Below are 15,132 nucleotides of genomic sequence, written 5' to 3'. Positions count from 1 at the left end.
AGTATGATTCAGCAAGGACCTTAGAAATAAGAAGAGCTTTTAAATACCTCTAAAGCTCACAGATGCAAGATTTAGGAGGAGTTTGGTGCTTACAAATTAAGACCGAAGTCTCTATGTTATATGTGACTGTCAAGGTCATGTTCTGTGAGTGCTAAGATTATACTATAATCAGAAAAAAAACATAGGTCAAATTCTTCCCTTGAGAAATTATTCTGATGAAATCAAGTCTTTCAAAAGTTACCTCATCCCATTTTAAAAGATGCAAAGAGAATTAAAATTTGTCAGCAATACCAAAAAGGAACTAATGAAAAGCACAGAGCAGTACACCTGTGGCATATTGTGCCAAAAGCAAATTTTATCACATGCATACAAAGGTATCAACTTGAACTTATGTTCTGCAATTAATTTAATACAGGCAACATAATGCATTTGATTCAGTATTAGTTGCAGGACTGGGATCTAGTCCAATTACTAAGACCTATATCATAAACAGTAATGTTAAGGAAGTCTTATAAAAAATATTTATTCTCTTGTGGAATATCTCAAAAAACTGATGCATAAATCATTATCATCACCTGCAAAAAGACCTGTCTGTCTAACTGCAACATAAAATATTTCTCTGGCTCTGAAACATGCAATAAAGTTTGCTGCACAATTTCAAGTCTGTATTTGAATTTATTTCTCAGTTCTAATACAAAATGAGAAAATGAAATTTAACAGCTAATATTTAGTCTTGATATCTTTGGTGACTTCTTGAGTTATGATAATGTTTCACTATGCCTTTAAATAATAAAAAGCATTTTAAAGCAATATTACTATTAACTTAAATACTGATCTTCAGTTGTAGAAGTTCTGTGAGGCAAGTTATTATAATTTTCTGTCATGTTATATCTATTCTTATAAGCATATAATTAGATAAGCTGTGACTTACTGTACAGCAAAATTGATTGAGTTCACATAGATGTTACCTTGGTTCATGATGTTTTTGCTCTTATAACTTCCATTCCTAGGTTAAGGTTATATAACAGGTTAAAAGCAACATTTAAAAAAAAGGTATTTTGAGCTAAACTTAAGTTTCCATCTTGATAAACATACCTGGGACACCTGGAGAATAGCAGCTATTATATCACATAAGAAGATACCATAGCAAAGCTGTCAGCTGTAACCATTAATGGGAAAAGATATAAAATTACAAAACTGATCATCTGATCCCGCCCAATTCATCTTATGCAGGACCACTGTTGCATCCAAGTTACACCATAGAAAAAGTTTATCTATTCCACAAAAATTAATTTTAATTAAGTAACATTTTGAAGTATGGTAGTACCCAGCATTAATAAGGCTCCTTTTTTAAAATGCAAAAAGGATTGTGCTTACTAACATATTGCACACAAAAAAAGGATACTTTTTGCCTTAGGCTAGAGAGTACATAGATGTAAGTTTTCTGCAAGCTATTCATAGCTAAAATCTGGACAAAAATAATACTAGTTTACATTTTCTACTTTCCCTACACAGTGCAGCATTTAGACTTAGAATTTAAGAGCATGTTGGAAATACAGACTACTTAATGCAAGAACAAAACTTTCTAGTATGTTCATATGTTTATGTTGCATAAGATAATACAATCCATCTGTTGGAAAAATCATCACTGAATATTATATCTGTCTTAGTAGTAAACATGAATAGAAATCAAGATTATTTTTTTTAAATCCAAAACTGAGTAATAGTGAGCCTTACAAAGAAATATATTTAGGAACCTGAGGCAAATTATACATGTTAATGTTGGAGTCACTGAGAACAGTTAACACAATGTAACCAAATGTCAACTGGAAATTTTTGCAGTAACTTACCGAAGAGGTCTGTGTTTAATGAATATATGAACACTTGGTGTCTAAGTTTTCAACTTCAGATGGCGAAGATTAAGTGCTAAGGGTGTTACTGTAAATGTTTAAGTGAGATGAACATCACTGATTTTCTAATTTTACCACATGGTTTATTTCAGAAGGAAACAGGCACCAGTTACATAGTTCTCCTGCAAGTCAGTAAACAGTCACACATGAAAACTCAATACAGTTTGCTTCTTTGTTTATGTGCAGGATATTTAGTTTGGTTTGCAAAGTATTAGAAGAATAATAAGAACCTCCTGACAGAATACCGCAACTAAATTTCTAAAAAGCCACTCAGTTAATCTCAATGTTGAATCTAGCTGTTTCAAATTATTGTAACGTATAATAACAGTCTTATTGACAATATAGATGCACAGAGCCAAAAAAAGCTAGAAATAGTGGCCAAAATGATGAACTAAGCGCCAGCCCAAATCACAACAAACATATGGCCATTAACTGAAGAATGGAGGGGTTTAGGAATGCAGCTGTCTGTGGCCTCCTAAACGTTCCAGGGGAATGAAATGCTGTGAGGATTGGCAAAGTCTGGATGAGAAGTACTACTGAAGATGGTAGGTCCTAAAATGGAGTCAACCATCGGTTCATGTTGGAATTCAGAGATTTCTGTGGTCAGAATATATTCATTCCATTGGCCTCATAATGTACATCAACAAATTAATATTGTATGGATGTCATTTCAAAGCCTACTGAAGACGAAGAGCCATTATTGAAGCCATTAGAGCACAGATGGTTCAAACTATATGCAGATATTCATAGTTGCATTTCTGCATTATAGCTGTTTTTTTTTTTTTTTCTGTTGAACTGTAATGAATTGTCTCATAATCTATTCCATCTTCTTGCCATTAGCAGGCTTTGAATGTTCACAAATAGGAGCAAAGAACTCATTTTCCAGAGCTTTAATCACACAAAGAGGGAATGCCTAATTCTCTAAATGAAATGGTCTGTGATCACTGAAGCAGAGATTTAATATATCACGGCAAATTAGGTAGATTTTAATAAATTACTTATCTCTCTGAATACTTTACATATGCTTATGAAGAAACATAGCCTGTTTGCAAACAGTGGAAATCCACAGCCTATAAAATCCTTTGAAGAAAATGACAAATAAAAAAGTAAATTAAAAAATGAAATGTATTATATCCTCGTTCTCGAGAGACAATCCTTTTGCAGCATTGATTCACAGCTGCATTAAAAATATCAATTAAATCCTTCACTGAGATTGGTTAAAAGCTGGAAAATTAACTTTCCAAGCTAGACACTGGTTATTCAGATACAACAATTCATTGTATATGTTTGATGTAAGTTCTAAAAGTGACAAAAAACAAAGGAAAACACAGTTGCCTGCCCCTACAGCTCAAACCAGGTGAAGCAAAATCTGATACTTTTCATGCCAGAAGCATGGCTTCTTTTTCTGCTTTGACAGATGTTGGCTGAAAGTAAATCTTCTACTGTACAGAAAAATGATTGTGCCTGACCTCCCCCTACTTCAAATCATGATAATCATAAACAGCTGATTATAATGTTAGCAGAAGGGTAAAAGTTATTTTAAAAAAGGCTGCAGTAATTTAATAAGTCCTGCAACTAGCCTCATTTTTTATATTTAATTGATAGGAACTGCATGCATCAAAGAAAACACATACTGAGATTTAATGTGCATAAAATGGATATTAGCATTTTAAAAAGGCAGATTAACACATTAATCCAAGTAATTTTCATATATTGCTTTTAATAAAATCTTCACAGTATAAAATTCTTAATGAGGCTAATCACAGGCATTCCATTTAGTGGGGTGATTAGGGATAACATAAAAGTATTTTTAATCAGTTTTCCAAGGCTTATGGGTTTTTTATTAAAAATTAAAAATTTGACTTGAATTTTTATTACTGTTTTATGTAGGAGAAAATCTTGAAAATGCAAATAAAGCACATCATTCAATCATGTAGGTATTAATTATTTACAAGATGTTGTCCATTGTGGAGCGATTCTTAGCCTTAGGGGGGAAATATAAAAACAAACAGACTGAAAAGTATACAAAACTTTACAACTACAAATCAAGCGTCCTTTTCATATAAATTATACATTAAATATACTGTAAGAATTACAAAGATCTCATCTTTGAAGCACTATCAAGCATTTATTTACACTGGGAGAAGGAACAGTTCTGTAGGCAAACTTCCCTTTCATGCCTCCTAGTCATCTCTGCATTCCTCATAGACTGAACGCAACGCGTGGAGGGCTTCCACTGTTACTTTGAGCTTTCCAATTACTGCACTATCATCTTGTGAATCGAAAACTAGAAAGGAAACATCAGAAAACAGCATTAGCAATTTCATTTAAGGTTTTGCTTTTGTTCTGATAATTTTCCTTAGCATTTGGACAGATTAAAAGGCACCTAGCATATGCTTAAAAAAAGAGGGAGGGGGGAAAAAAAAAAAAAAAAGAAATTTTCCAGGTCAGGCATTCAGCCTTCTAGAAATTGAGCACTCTAAGAACTAGAATGTACATCAATAAAAGTATCAGTGTTGGAATTAACTCTGAAATAAAGAAAATTACCTGTATGATAATTGCCTATATAAATCAAGTGTTTTTCACAATATGTAAATATAGATGTTCAAAACTCTATTAAAGACATATATGCATACTCATAAATAGTTTTAAGTAAAAAATATACCAATTAATGCATTTTCTACACTGCGTGTATGACTGGTCCCAAATCAGCCTAGACAGTTATTAGTATTTAAATAGTAAATTGTTTTTTCCAGTTGGTGCAATGCAAAATTATTTTAATACCAGGCTTCTATGTGTTGTAAAATAGCATAGACAAAGATGGTATTTCCCCTAGACTAAACTATTTAACTACCTTTATCTTTGTGTATGTGGGTATGTTAAAGTAGTATTTAAAATTTCTATTTTACAGAAATTAGCCAACATGATTTAAAATTGCAGTCTTTTACAATATCTAAGTAAGCCCAGAGGGCCACAATCTCTGCTGTGGTGATTAAAAACATGCTGCTAACAGTCAAAAATGAGGCTCTTTCCCAATCCTGCATAAAAAGCAGTGAGGCTGCCTAACATGACTCTAGAAGGAATTTGAATAAAAACAAATAATCTTGACAGCACATCTTTTCAAAGCAAATTATGCAGCAGACAAATGGCAAGGTTACGTATTTACTAAATAAACTGGGATAAGTACTCTGTGACATGCAATGATACTGCATGCTACAACTTCTAGGCCGCTGGAACAGCTCAGAAAAGGTTTGGAGAAGGAAAAACATGGGATAAACCTTCCATCATTTACTTTGTTGAAAGAGCTATTATAGGACAGATTGGATGCTATTCTCAGAGATCCAAACCATTTTGTATATCCAAACCACTCAGTGAACTGCCAATTTAAAGAGCAGACTTCAGGGGACATTATTCTTTGTACTTATAAGAATGCTAGGATAACTGTAATTAATGATATCAGGAGATAACATTAATCGTATTTTCTCAGTTTTAATATTGTCATATTATCTCTGAGACATACTGTTATATGTCTTGTCTATACTCTTTTTCATCCAGCCTCTTGCTTAGCCATTCACTTAATTGCTTCAAATTTCACATAGGCCACTGTCACACAGTCAGCAATGGAAGGAACAAGAGATATATATGCTTGTAGTCCTCAAAAAGAATGAAGGAAGTTTATGGTATCTAAATTAAGAATGATTAGATCTTCATGTGGTAGCGTCCTATGAATTTCCCTGTGTCCAGGTTTATTGTTTTTCCCTCAAACCAATATCCACCTCAGAGAATGTGTACAATATTATTTAGGAGTTCTATTTATTGTGCCATTACATTTAATTGAAGCCTGTGTCCAGATCTTAAGAACAGATCCTTTTACAATGACTTCGTCCAAGAAAATATACTGACTTATTCTACTTTTGCCATGATCTGACATATATTAATGTAAAATTCATTTCAATTCTCTGAAAGTTCTAAATTTTCAGAAAATATGGTTATGGATGCAATAAAAAAAAATCTAACCTGTACAGCATCTGCAGGGAAGGCGAGAAGTGTGGATAAGAATAAGAATTTCTATCTATTAATATCACTTCCATACATATAATGTACATAAAGTAAAAATTATTTCAAATGTCTAATGATTCAGGGAAGAAATGCTCCTCACAATATTGAAGTAGTTGTCATTACATAGTAACAATTACTTTTTGACAGAACAACAACTAGTAACAAAAAACAGGCCTTCCTGTCATAATTATTATCTCAGATGATGATTAGGAGTTTTAAGAGTTTTGTGAAAGGTGACCTTGAAGGGTACAAAATTATATTTATATCACTAATCAATCCTACCAAATGGGAATTATGACAAAATGGGAATTATGGCCATCAAATCCAGAACAAAAACAATTTTCCAGTGAAAGACTATGAAATACCTTTTTGGAGGAGATGTGCTTTCGTACAAGTACTTGGAGAAAAACTACTGGTGGAGAAAGATTGAGTGGTTCAGCTACAGTAAGGAGTGCATCAAATCTGTATATTATTTTTCCAGGGTATGGAAATTTGATTCTTCTTAGAATTTTCCTTATCGTGTTCCTGGAACTTTGATGCATACTTTGAGTATTTTAGCTACAGCATGGATGCAAATCACGCATGATAATGGAAATGGATAAGCAAGCCTATTTCTTTCCCTCACTACTCGGCTCCCCATCACTCAAGGTATGGTAATTAGACACAGCAGTGGAAGCAGCAAAGTCACATTAGCTTGGCATTCTACTAGGGCTAACCAGAATTCTTGCTATTGCAAAAAGTACCTTTGTGAACATGAGTGCACTGCATCTAGTAATCAAGCTGGTTCACTTACCGTTATAGGAGAGTAACTGTTTTATAACGGATACTCTCAGCTTCTTCCCTGAACTTTACCACCGGGTAGCCTTTGAGTCTTCTTATCCGCGTTATAAAAATGCTGTCATAAGACCCCAGGAAATGGAAGATTCCACACCTCCTACTCACCTCACCTTGCTTTAATGAGTCACAGTGAAAGTTCAGTCACAGTGTTACAGAAGGCTGCTTACTCTAAACTGATACCTAACCAAAGCCACCAGTATTTCATATTGTTTTAGATACAGGCTTCATATGGACTGTGCTGGTTTTGGCTGGGATAGAGTTAATTTTCTTCATAGTAGCTAGTATGGGGCTATGTTTTGAATTTGTGCTGAAAACACTGTTGATAACACAGGGATGTTTTAGTTACTGCTGAGCAGTGCTTACACACAGTCAAGGCCTCTTCTGCTCCTCACCCCACCCCACCAGCGAGTGGGCTGGGAGTGCAGAAGAAGTTGCGGGTGGACACAGCCAGGACAGCTGACCCCAATTGCCCAAAGGGATATTCCAGACCATATGACACCATGCTCAGCATATACAGTTGGGGGAAGAAGAAGGAAGGAGGGGACATTCAGAGTGATGGCATTTGTCTTCCCAAGTAACTGTCACGAGTGATGGAGCCCTGCTTTCCTGGAGATGGCTGAACACCTGCCTGCCGATGGGAAGGAGTGAACGAATTCCTTGTTTTGCTTTGCTTGCGTGCGCAGCTTTTGCTTTACCTATTAAACTGTCTTTGTCTCAACCCATGAGTTTTCTCACTTTTAGTCTTCTGATTCTCTCCCCCATCCCACCGGGGGGGAGTAAGCAAGTGGCTGTGTGGGGCTTAGTTGCTGGCTGGGGTTAAACCATGACAAGGACACAAGCTTGAGGTACTCTGGGGGTTATAACATAATTTCAAATAAGATACAGACCTTAGCAGTACAGAATTACTGACATAAATTTTAACAACAAAATATATATTTATAGTCTTACTAGCATGAAACATGTTGTACAAAATAGAGAAGTATAGTAAGTGGATATGTCCTGCAAGTTCTTATAAACTAATTACTATGAGCTGGGAATGCTTTTTTTTTAAAAAAAAACAGATTTTAAGGAATAAACAAGAGTACAGAGTTTCTGCAGACTTTTGCAAACAAATGTGGAAGCCATTAGTTAATATTAAAGAATTTCTTATTGAAACAATGTCAAACGATTACTTGCACTATAAAGCTTGCAGAGAAAAGCAGAAATTCAACAAATAATTTTTAGGTTACAAAAGGTTACAAGAAAGTAATCTCTAAAACTTACCATCAATATCTTGCTCAATGATATCTCTTTGCTTCCGGAGTATCTCTCTCAAACTGACATAAGTGAAACCAATATCTTCACATTCAAGATCCTGTTCATCTTCTGGGGGATCACTGACCACTGTAAATCGTAGGCTAAGCATAACAAAACAAAACAAAAACAAAACAAAAAATAAAAACCAAAGATATTTTACCTTCAAAAAGAGTTGAAAGTTAACTCAAAAACCAGAAAAAAAAAGGCAAAACCCACACTATTTTACCAGTTAAGCATAAACCAGAATTCTTCATCAATTATATTCAACATTTTCCATGACAAGAATAGTCTGAGACCATTTCTTTTAAATCTTCCCTCCTTCTTTAGCACTATTTAGCAGTACTAGAAGGACAGAGAGGTTGTAACCACAGATCTGCAGGCTTATAGAATTATTTCCTTTTTCTCCCCCCTCCCCACCACCCTGTGGCACAATTCTTGTTCATATGGCAGTGACAGGCAGAACAGTCTAAGGATTAAAGACTTTTTCACATTTGAAACTAGTAAGTTTGTTTAGCTCAGCTGATGAATCAACTGTTCAAGTCACATAATTTATGTTTACCCCCCATAGGTAAAAATCAAGATTATATCTATGTACTTTGAAGCTTTTACAGCAAAACTAATTTATATAAAATATCTAAAAATATAGCTAGAAGTTTTTTTGGTGGGTTTTTTGTTTGTTTGTTTTTAATTTTTTTTTTTTTACTGCAAATTATTTGATATGAAGAAATAAAAACAAATTCATAAGCAATAATGGAAGGTTTAGATTAAATTTAATAATGTTTTGTTCGTTAAAACCTTTTAATACCATAAACTTGTCAAAAAAGTTCAACTACTTTAATTCAGTCAGGCCACATAAGATGAACCCGTATGATTATTTCAGCTTTGATGTGGAGCATGCTTATGAAGTAAAACTTCTCAGTTGTCCCCAGTTATGGTGCTTTATTTGCACAGTAGTCTTGGAACATGTTAATTGGATTCCTGTTGGACTGGACTAAACTAAACTGAAGATGTGCTCCAGGAGTACCTACCCCTAATGCACTCCACTGCAATAGACATTCAGTCAGTAGGATAAACTAGTATTCTGAATTCTCAAAATAATCCTAAAAACATATGTACTGTGAATATCAGATCATTAGCAACAACTGCTTTGCTAGAGATTCTCTGGTCTGCACCATTTGATAATTTAGATCTAGCCTTAGTAAATTTTAAGCCATGCATTTTCTTGGCTTTACATTGAGTGGTGTGGGAGACGAGATAAATAATTGAGAAAGATGAACCATATCAAACATTTTCCTGATATCAGAAATACTAGCCATATTCAATGAAACAAGTATTTCCAAACACCAAGTGTAAAATATTTAGCTGAAAGTTATTGAGAATTTTCACACTTCATTTAGACACTTGGAGAGCATATTCTAGCCAAGAACACATTCCACAAGAATAACAGGAACCTAAAGGCAGTTCTCTCAAAATAGTATCTTTCTAATGTCTTGTGTATTCTTTATTTAAAGTTGGACTTTACACAGCAATTTGTCCTGCACTTGTTCCTTCTGACGAATACATCTCATATTTTATCTTCATTATTCTGTTCCTGTTTTACACATAAAAAACTACTTGTGAGTACAGCCTGGTCACAAAGGCCTTTGAGTATTTACCATGCTGTCTGAACACAGCCCGTTTGTCCTTCCCAAATGTCTAAGCCCAACAACTATACAAAATATTTGCATTTCTTCTGTGAACCTAAATTACACTCATTGCATTCAAGTATGGCTTTTCTTTTAAAGACATAATTCCAGTACTGTGCTGGAGCTGACTTGAGTTAGTGGCTTGTGTTGGGGCCAAAAACACCGAGACTGACAAAACGAGAGGAATTCAGAGCTAACTACTTTTTTGGTATGTCTTGGCAATGTTGTTTAAACTGTGAACGCTTGTAAGCTTTACAGCCTAAAAATGTTACAATAAGCGTAATTCCAAATTAGTAACAATCAAGTTGCATAAAATCCAAGTCTACAGGAAAGGATATCTTAGACAAAATATAATCAAATCTTCCTAAAAGACTTTAAACATAACAACAACTACAATATGCTTTTATAGTAGTTTATTTTTGTGCTTGGCTCTTACTATCAAATATTATAGAAAACATATACATAAATATTTGTTTGTCACTAAAACGAGAATTGAAATTTGAAAATTGAAAATGTGTCTTAAAAAAAAATTTCTGGAGGCAAAAAAGGAAAAATATCACCGCTATTTCCAACAGCAGGTGGCTTGATTGAGTATAATGGATCTAATTTAAGATTTTGGCACAGAGCTAAGCAGCAGCAAAACTGCCAAAGCTCAATCAAAAAGAAAGAAATACTTAGATATGTTAGATAAATATTAAATTAAATAAAAACAAATTAAAAATTCTAAGAATAAATTATAAAACTGTTGGGTATTGGGAACAGATCTGTTTTATTACGATTCAGTGTCAATGTTAAATGAAATCAATTGGAGAAACCAGCTTAGCAGTTAAGACAGTGATAGGAGAAGATTAGTGCTGGATTAGTTTTATCACTTAAGGGTACCAACTACTACTAAAATTTTCACTAAAGCATAAACTAAAAGCAGGCCTAGTAACATTTGGGACAGTACCTTTATAGGCAAAGTCGAGTCATTCAGACTGGTCCCCTTTCTGGGTCAGATCATATTCAAGTATTTTACATGAATAGAGCAAGCTTCAATAAAACAGATCAAAAGAACTGCACCTCTAACACCTTATAGTTCCAATATGCCTAAAAGATCATGATATTAGATTAAGTCTTTGCTGCTAATCAGGAAGGAGGAGATTTGAAGTCTGGATCCCATGGGAATACTCCAACTAGTAGACTGCAAGAATGGTACCACAATCACTTTGACTTTTGTACTTTTTAAAAATATTACAAATGCTTTAAGTTTAGAAAATATTTAAATATGATATTCAGTATGCTTTAACTTGCTTTCTTCATTTACCAAAAATTGCAAGAGTTTTGTTTTCAGGTTGAACTGGCTAAAAAGACACAGTTTACATTGCCTTGGAGCATACTGCACATGAACAGCCTCCTCACTCTGCTTCAGCACAGTATGCACAAATGTGCAGCTAGTGTTCCATCTTACCTTAATAGTGCCTCAGTTATGTAAGAAACTTTGATGGAAGTTGGAATATCAAATCATACTAGGATTTCTTACATAAATAAAGCTATGTATAGCATTCCTCTCCTATATGTCTCTCTAGGATCCTAGACTTTCTCTCTAGCTCATTTCCACATTTCTTTTCTATAACACGAGGTATCAGTACTCACTTCCTTGTGGGAATCCCATGCCTACTGACAGAATAAGAAGAAATCTTGACATCCTGTTAAAAGTACTGTGTGGGAAGATATTTGCTAACCACTGCAAGAAAGACTAGAGAACTAAATGAAATTCGTCTGCTAATAAAGGGTCAAAAGAAAAGTAAAAAATAATAATTGCCTCAAGCTTATAATGCGCTTTACAATGAAGCAGAAAAACCTGGAAAAAATATTTCTTGTTGTTGTTATGATAACACTTACAGGTATTATCACCAGCAGGGAATTTAGAGTGCCTGGACAAAGCTGTGATGTAGGCAAATTTGAGTCTAATTCTTTATTCCAGAGATCAGTCATTTTTAAGCAGCAAGGAGAACACCTTGTGTGTTAATACAGTATATTAATGTGAAGCTAACACGGTACACATGCTCTATACTCCTATAACATGGATGCATAGATTTTGCTACTTTGGAGAACAGTGACTTCACATAGTCAGTTTCTTGGAGTAACAATCATTTCCTACCAAGAAATGATGCACCTGTCAGGATCAGCCTGGAAACCTCTTGCATAAACCTGTTCACTCTTGTTATCACAGCAGGGTGACTGTTAGAAGAATGGATTCCTCCATTCTTCACATATGTCTCTTTTGACACTTGTCAGAAGAGCATATACTCTATCGCCAGGTCTGCAAGCACTGCAAGTACAATCTGGCATGAGGAATCAGGTAAGTTTCTCTACATGACCCAAATTTCTACACTCTTAAAACGCTGAAAGGCAACAGTGGAATACAAACAGGATGAAGAATAAAAGATAACTATGAGACAGTTACAATAAGTTAAATGGACTGCCAGAAATGCCTCCTGTTATTAACCAGTTTAAAGACTTGAACATGTAAGTAAATAACTATTGGGTTCAGATGATAAAATAAAAATAATAATTTTGTATCTTTTTTTCTTTTTTCGAAGTTTTACAAATATTAGTAAGTATAGCTTCCTAACATAAATAAAAAATGTAATTTGAATCCCTATTATACAGAAAAAGAAACAAAACAAAAAGGCTACCCATGTCACACAATACAGCTATAAGAAAAAGCAAGTATTTTGACAAAATTTTCATATTAATGATAGAGACATTATCTGTCTGAAAATGTAGATAAAGACAAAAATGCTTGTCAAAAGAGAAGAACCATCTTTGTGGTATGCAACAATTACTAACCTAAATAGGATTTCAAACAGTCTTCCTAGTCTCCTTACTACCTCGTGCTCATATATTTTAGATTTTATATAAATCAACATTTCTAATAAACACTTACAATGATTCCATATCAAGAAATGAAATTGAAAGAAAAGAAAAATCAACTTTGTTTTGAAATCTTACCTTTTAATGAACAGTAAACCCCACTCCCAACAAATAAACATAGTTTTCCATATAAGTGCCATGTCAATCTACATTTATTTATTTGTAAGTATAAACTAAAAGGGTATAAAGCTGTGAAATTCATTATTTTTAGGGCCAAGTTGGCTCCTGTTTCAACTATAGGATTAGCCTATAGTTGCAACTTTGGCTTAGCAGTAATTTTATGTATTATATTAATATCTCTTTTAACACCTGAGAATATTTATCTTTTCCAAGGGACATTCATTAAAGTGACTCTCCTTTTGGAAGACAAAAATAGCATGTGATGTATCTATTTATTTATGTTCTAATGTGGGCCTAATCATTATGAGTATCATTTCTAACAACATTAATTGTGACAGGGAGAAAGTTCACCTGAAAGCTTAATACACCTTTGCCACTCTCACTTAATACACCTCACAATATACATAAAACACTATCTATGCTCCTATAATCTAGCATAGCACAAACAGCAATAAAGTGTCAGGCTAAACCAACCATGTGCAGGCAATTTTCAATGATATTTATATTCTGATAATTTGGTTTCCTAAGCTTTAAGGCATTAGTTTAGTTCAGTTCCTGTTTCAGCTGAAAAATCTCTGATATTAGTTTGTAAGGCTTGTGATAGAAAACATGTGTTGAAGATATAACTAGGCCAGGTTTAAAATGCATAGAGTTGGTGTATAGGCAGAATCTTTCCATAAATTTTCTTTCTTGGTGGTCCTCTTGCTAGGCTAAAGTGGGGAATTGGACTACTGATGAACTTCTTGCATTGCTATTTAGTCAAGACAGAATTGAAATTTCACCACAGACCAAACTAGGCACACTGATAAATGCAGAAAACGACCTACCTAGTAACGCAGAGGTCAGTACCATGATGGCACACGTAAAAGATGAATGCTTCTGTTCTGGGAAAAAGCTCGCTGCTGTTATTTTACCTTATTTTAACCTTAGGTTTGTTAAATATTTTGTATAGATATCTAAGTATTTAGAGATGAAACTGAAGCCTACAGACTAGCTATTTTCCTTTGCTGAATTATCCCTCAGGAAAAAAAGAATATTTTGTCCTCAGTATTGTTAAATTCTTAGTAGAACATGTTATCCACTTTCCTAATCTATATGGTAAAGTCAGTCTTCTGCTTTCTTATTAAGTGAAGACTTTTTTTTTTTTTTTTTTAAATCTCCAAACCTAAGAATGTTTTGGTATGATATTTCCATCCCAACAAGTAATCATTTCATGGTGTTCCCTGCTCCATTCCAGTAAAACCTGTTTTCTGGCCAAGACATGAAACTCAGCTTTAGAAGGGAAATAGAATGAAGAGAGATCACTCTCTTACTGCAGAGTGAATCTGTGATTTGTGAATAAATACGTATTTAAAAGATTTACAAGTAACTCCTACACTTCAAATACAATCAGCAGTATTCTACTCTTCTGCAAATTAAATGAATCTTTAAATTAATAATTGTTCCATTTTAATGAAGATTGACTTTCAAGAGGAAACAGAATCAAAGTATGTCATTCATTCTCTCTAAGTAATGTGCATGCTAGCTCAAAAAATTTGTATAAGAACAAATTTATTATTATGAGTTTGGACAAGACTAATTCATACTCTCTCTCATGTGTATACATATAATAGCTGCCTGCTACATCTATCTATCTATATATGGTTTTGGAAATTGTAGGGCCAAGGAACACTTTCTGAAGCTGTTACACTCCTTTTAGTACTCTGAATTCAGAAAGAAACAAACTCTACCATCAGGTAGATACGTGCTTTTCAAATGAATTATTGATAGAATCTCTCTTTTGCAAAATGAGGTTTAAAAAAAAACAAAACCAAAACACAGCACTAAAACAACATTAAGAGAGGTTCCAATATTCCATGCCACACAAAGCTACTCAGGGAAGAAATGGAGATCAATCACCACATCAGAATATAGGTATCATTCCTAGCTGAAACAAAATTTTCTCTAGTTAGTTAGTCATGTATTAACTACTCAGGGATACCTCCTCAATAAAGTCAAACAACAAGGCAAACCATAAGCATTATTTACAAAGACTTTTTATAGAGTTTTTTGGCACTAATATGTACCTGTCAGTATGTAGATCTGGCTTTAGAAGCATAGACTTGAGATACTCTCTTCTTGCATGATTATTTGCCTTATCCACATGTATCACTGCAAAGCAAATCGGAATTAATATAATTACTTATCAATTGTTTTCATCTTTTAGAAGAAAGAGTATGAAGAACAAAGAAAAATAAACATTTTTTCCCTTGTCTTTCCTAAGGAAAAGCAACAATATTAGAATCAAAATTGAAAGGTCATGTGAT

The 15,132-nt window shown here is 33.9% G+C and overlaps 1 protein-coding gene across 11 annotated transcripts in view; it reads right to left on the bottom strand.

Moving 5' to 3' along the window:
- Positions 1–1,979: 1,979 nt before the first annotated feature.
- The window catches only part of RPGRIP1L (RPGRIP1 like), an 82,223-nt gene continuing 69,070 nt past the window's right edge, over positions 1,980–15,132 (bottom strand). For 6 of the 11 annotated variants that reach the window (XM_072871888.1, XM_072871884.1, XM_072871892.1 and 3 more), the window contains 3 exons: positions 14,893–14,977; positions 8,070–8,203; positions 1,981–4,197 (listed from right to left, as the gene is read on the bottom strand). In XM_072871888.1, the coding sequence (XP_072727989.1) occupies positions 4,094–4,197; positions 8,070–8,203; positions 14,893–14,977 (323 nt within the window). In that variant the 3' untranslated portion in view covers positions 1,981–4,093. Of the gene's footprint in view, positions 4,198–8,069; positions 8,204–14,892; positions 14,978–15,132 lie in introns of all 11 variants that reach the window. The other 5 variants (XM_072871893.1, XM_072871889.1, XM_072871890.1 and 2 more) reach the window with 1 other exon arrangement.

This window comes from Ciconia boyciana, chromosome 9 (genome assembly GCF_034638445.1).
Source record: "Ciconia boyciana chromosome 9, ASM3463844v1, whole genome shotgun sequence".
Lineage (NCBI taxonomy): Eukaryota > Metazoa > Chordata > Aves > Ciconiiformes > Ciconiidae > Ciconia > Ciconia boyciana.
The sequence above is the reverse complement of the archived record's forward strand: the minus strand, read 5'-3'. Positions and strand labels throughout refer to the sequence as shown.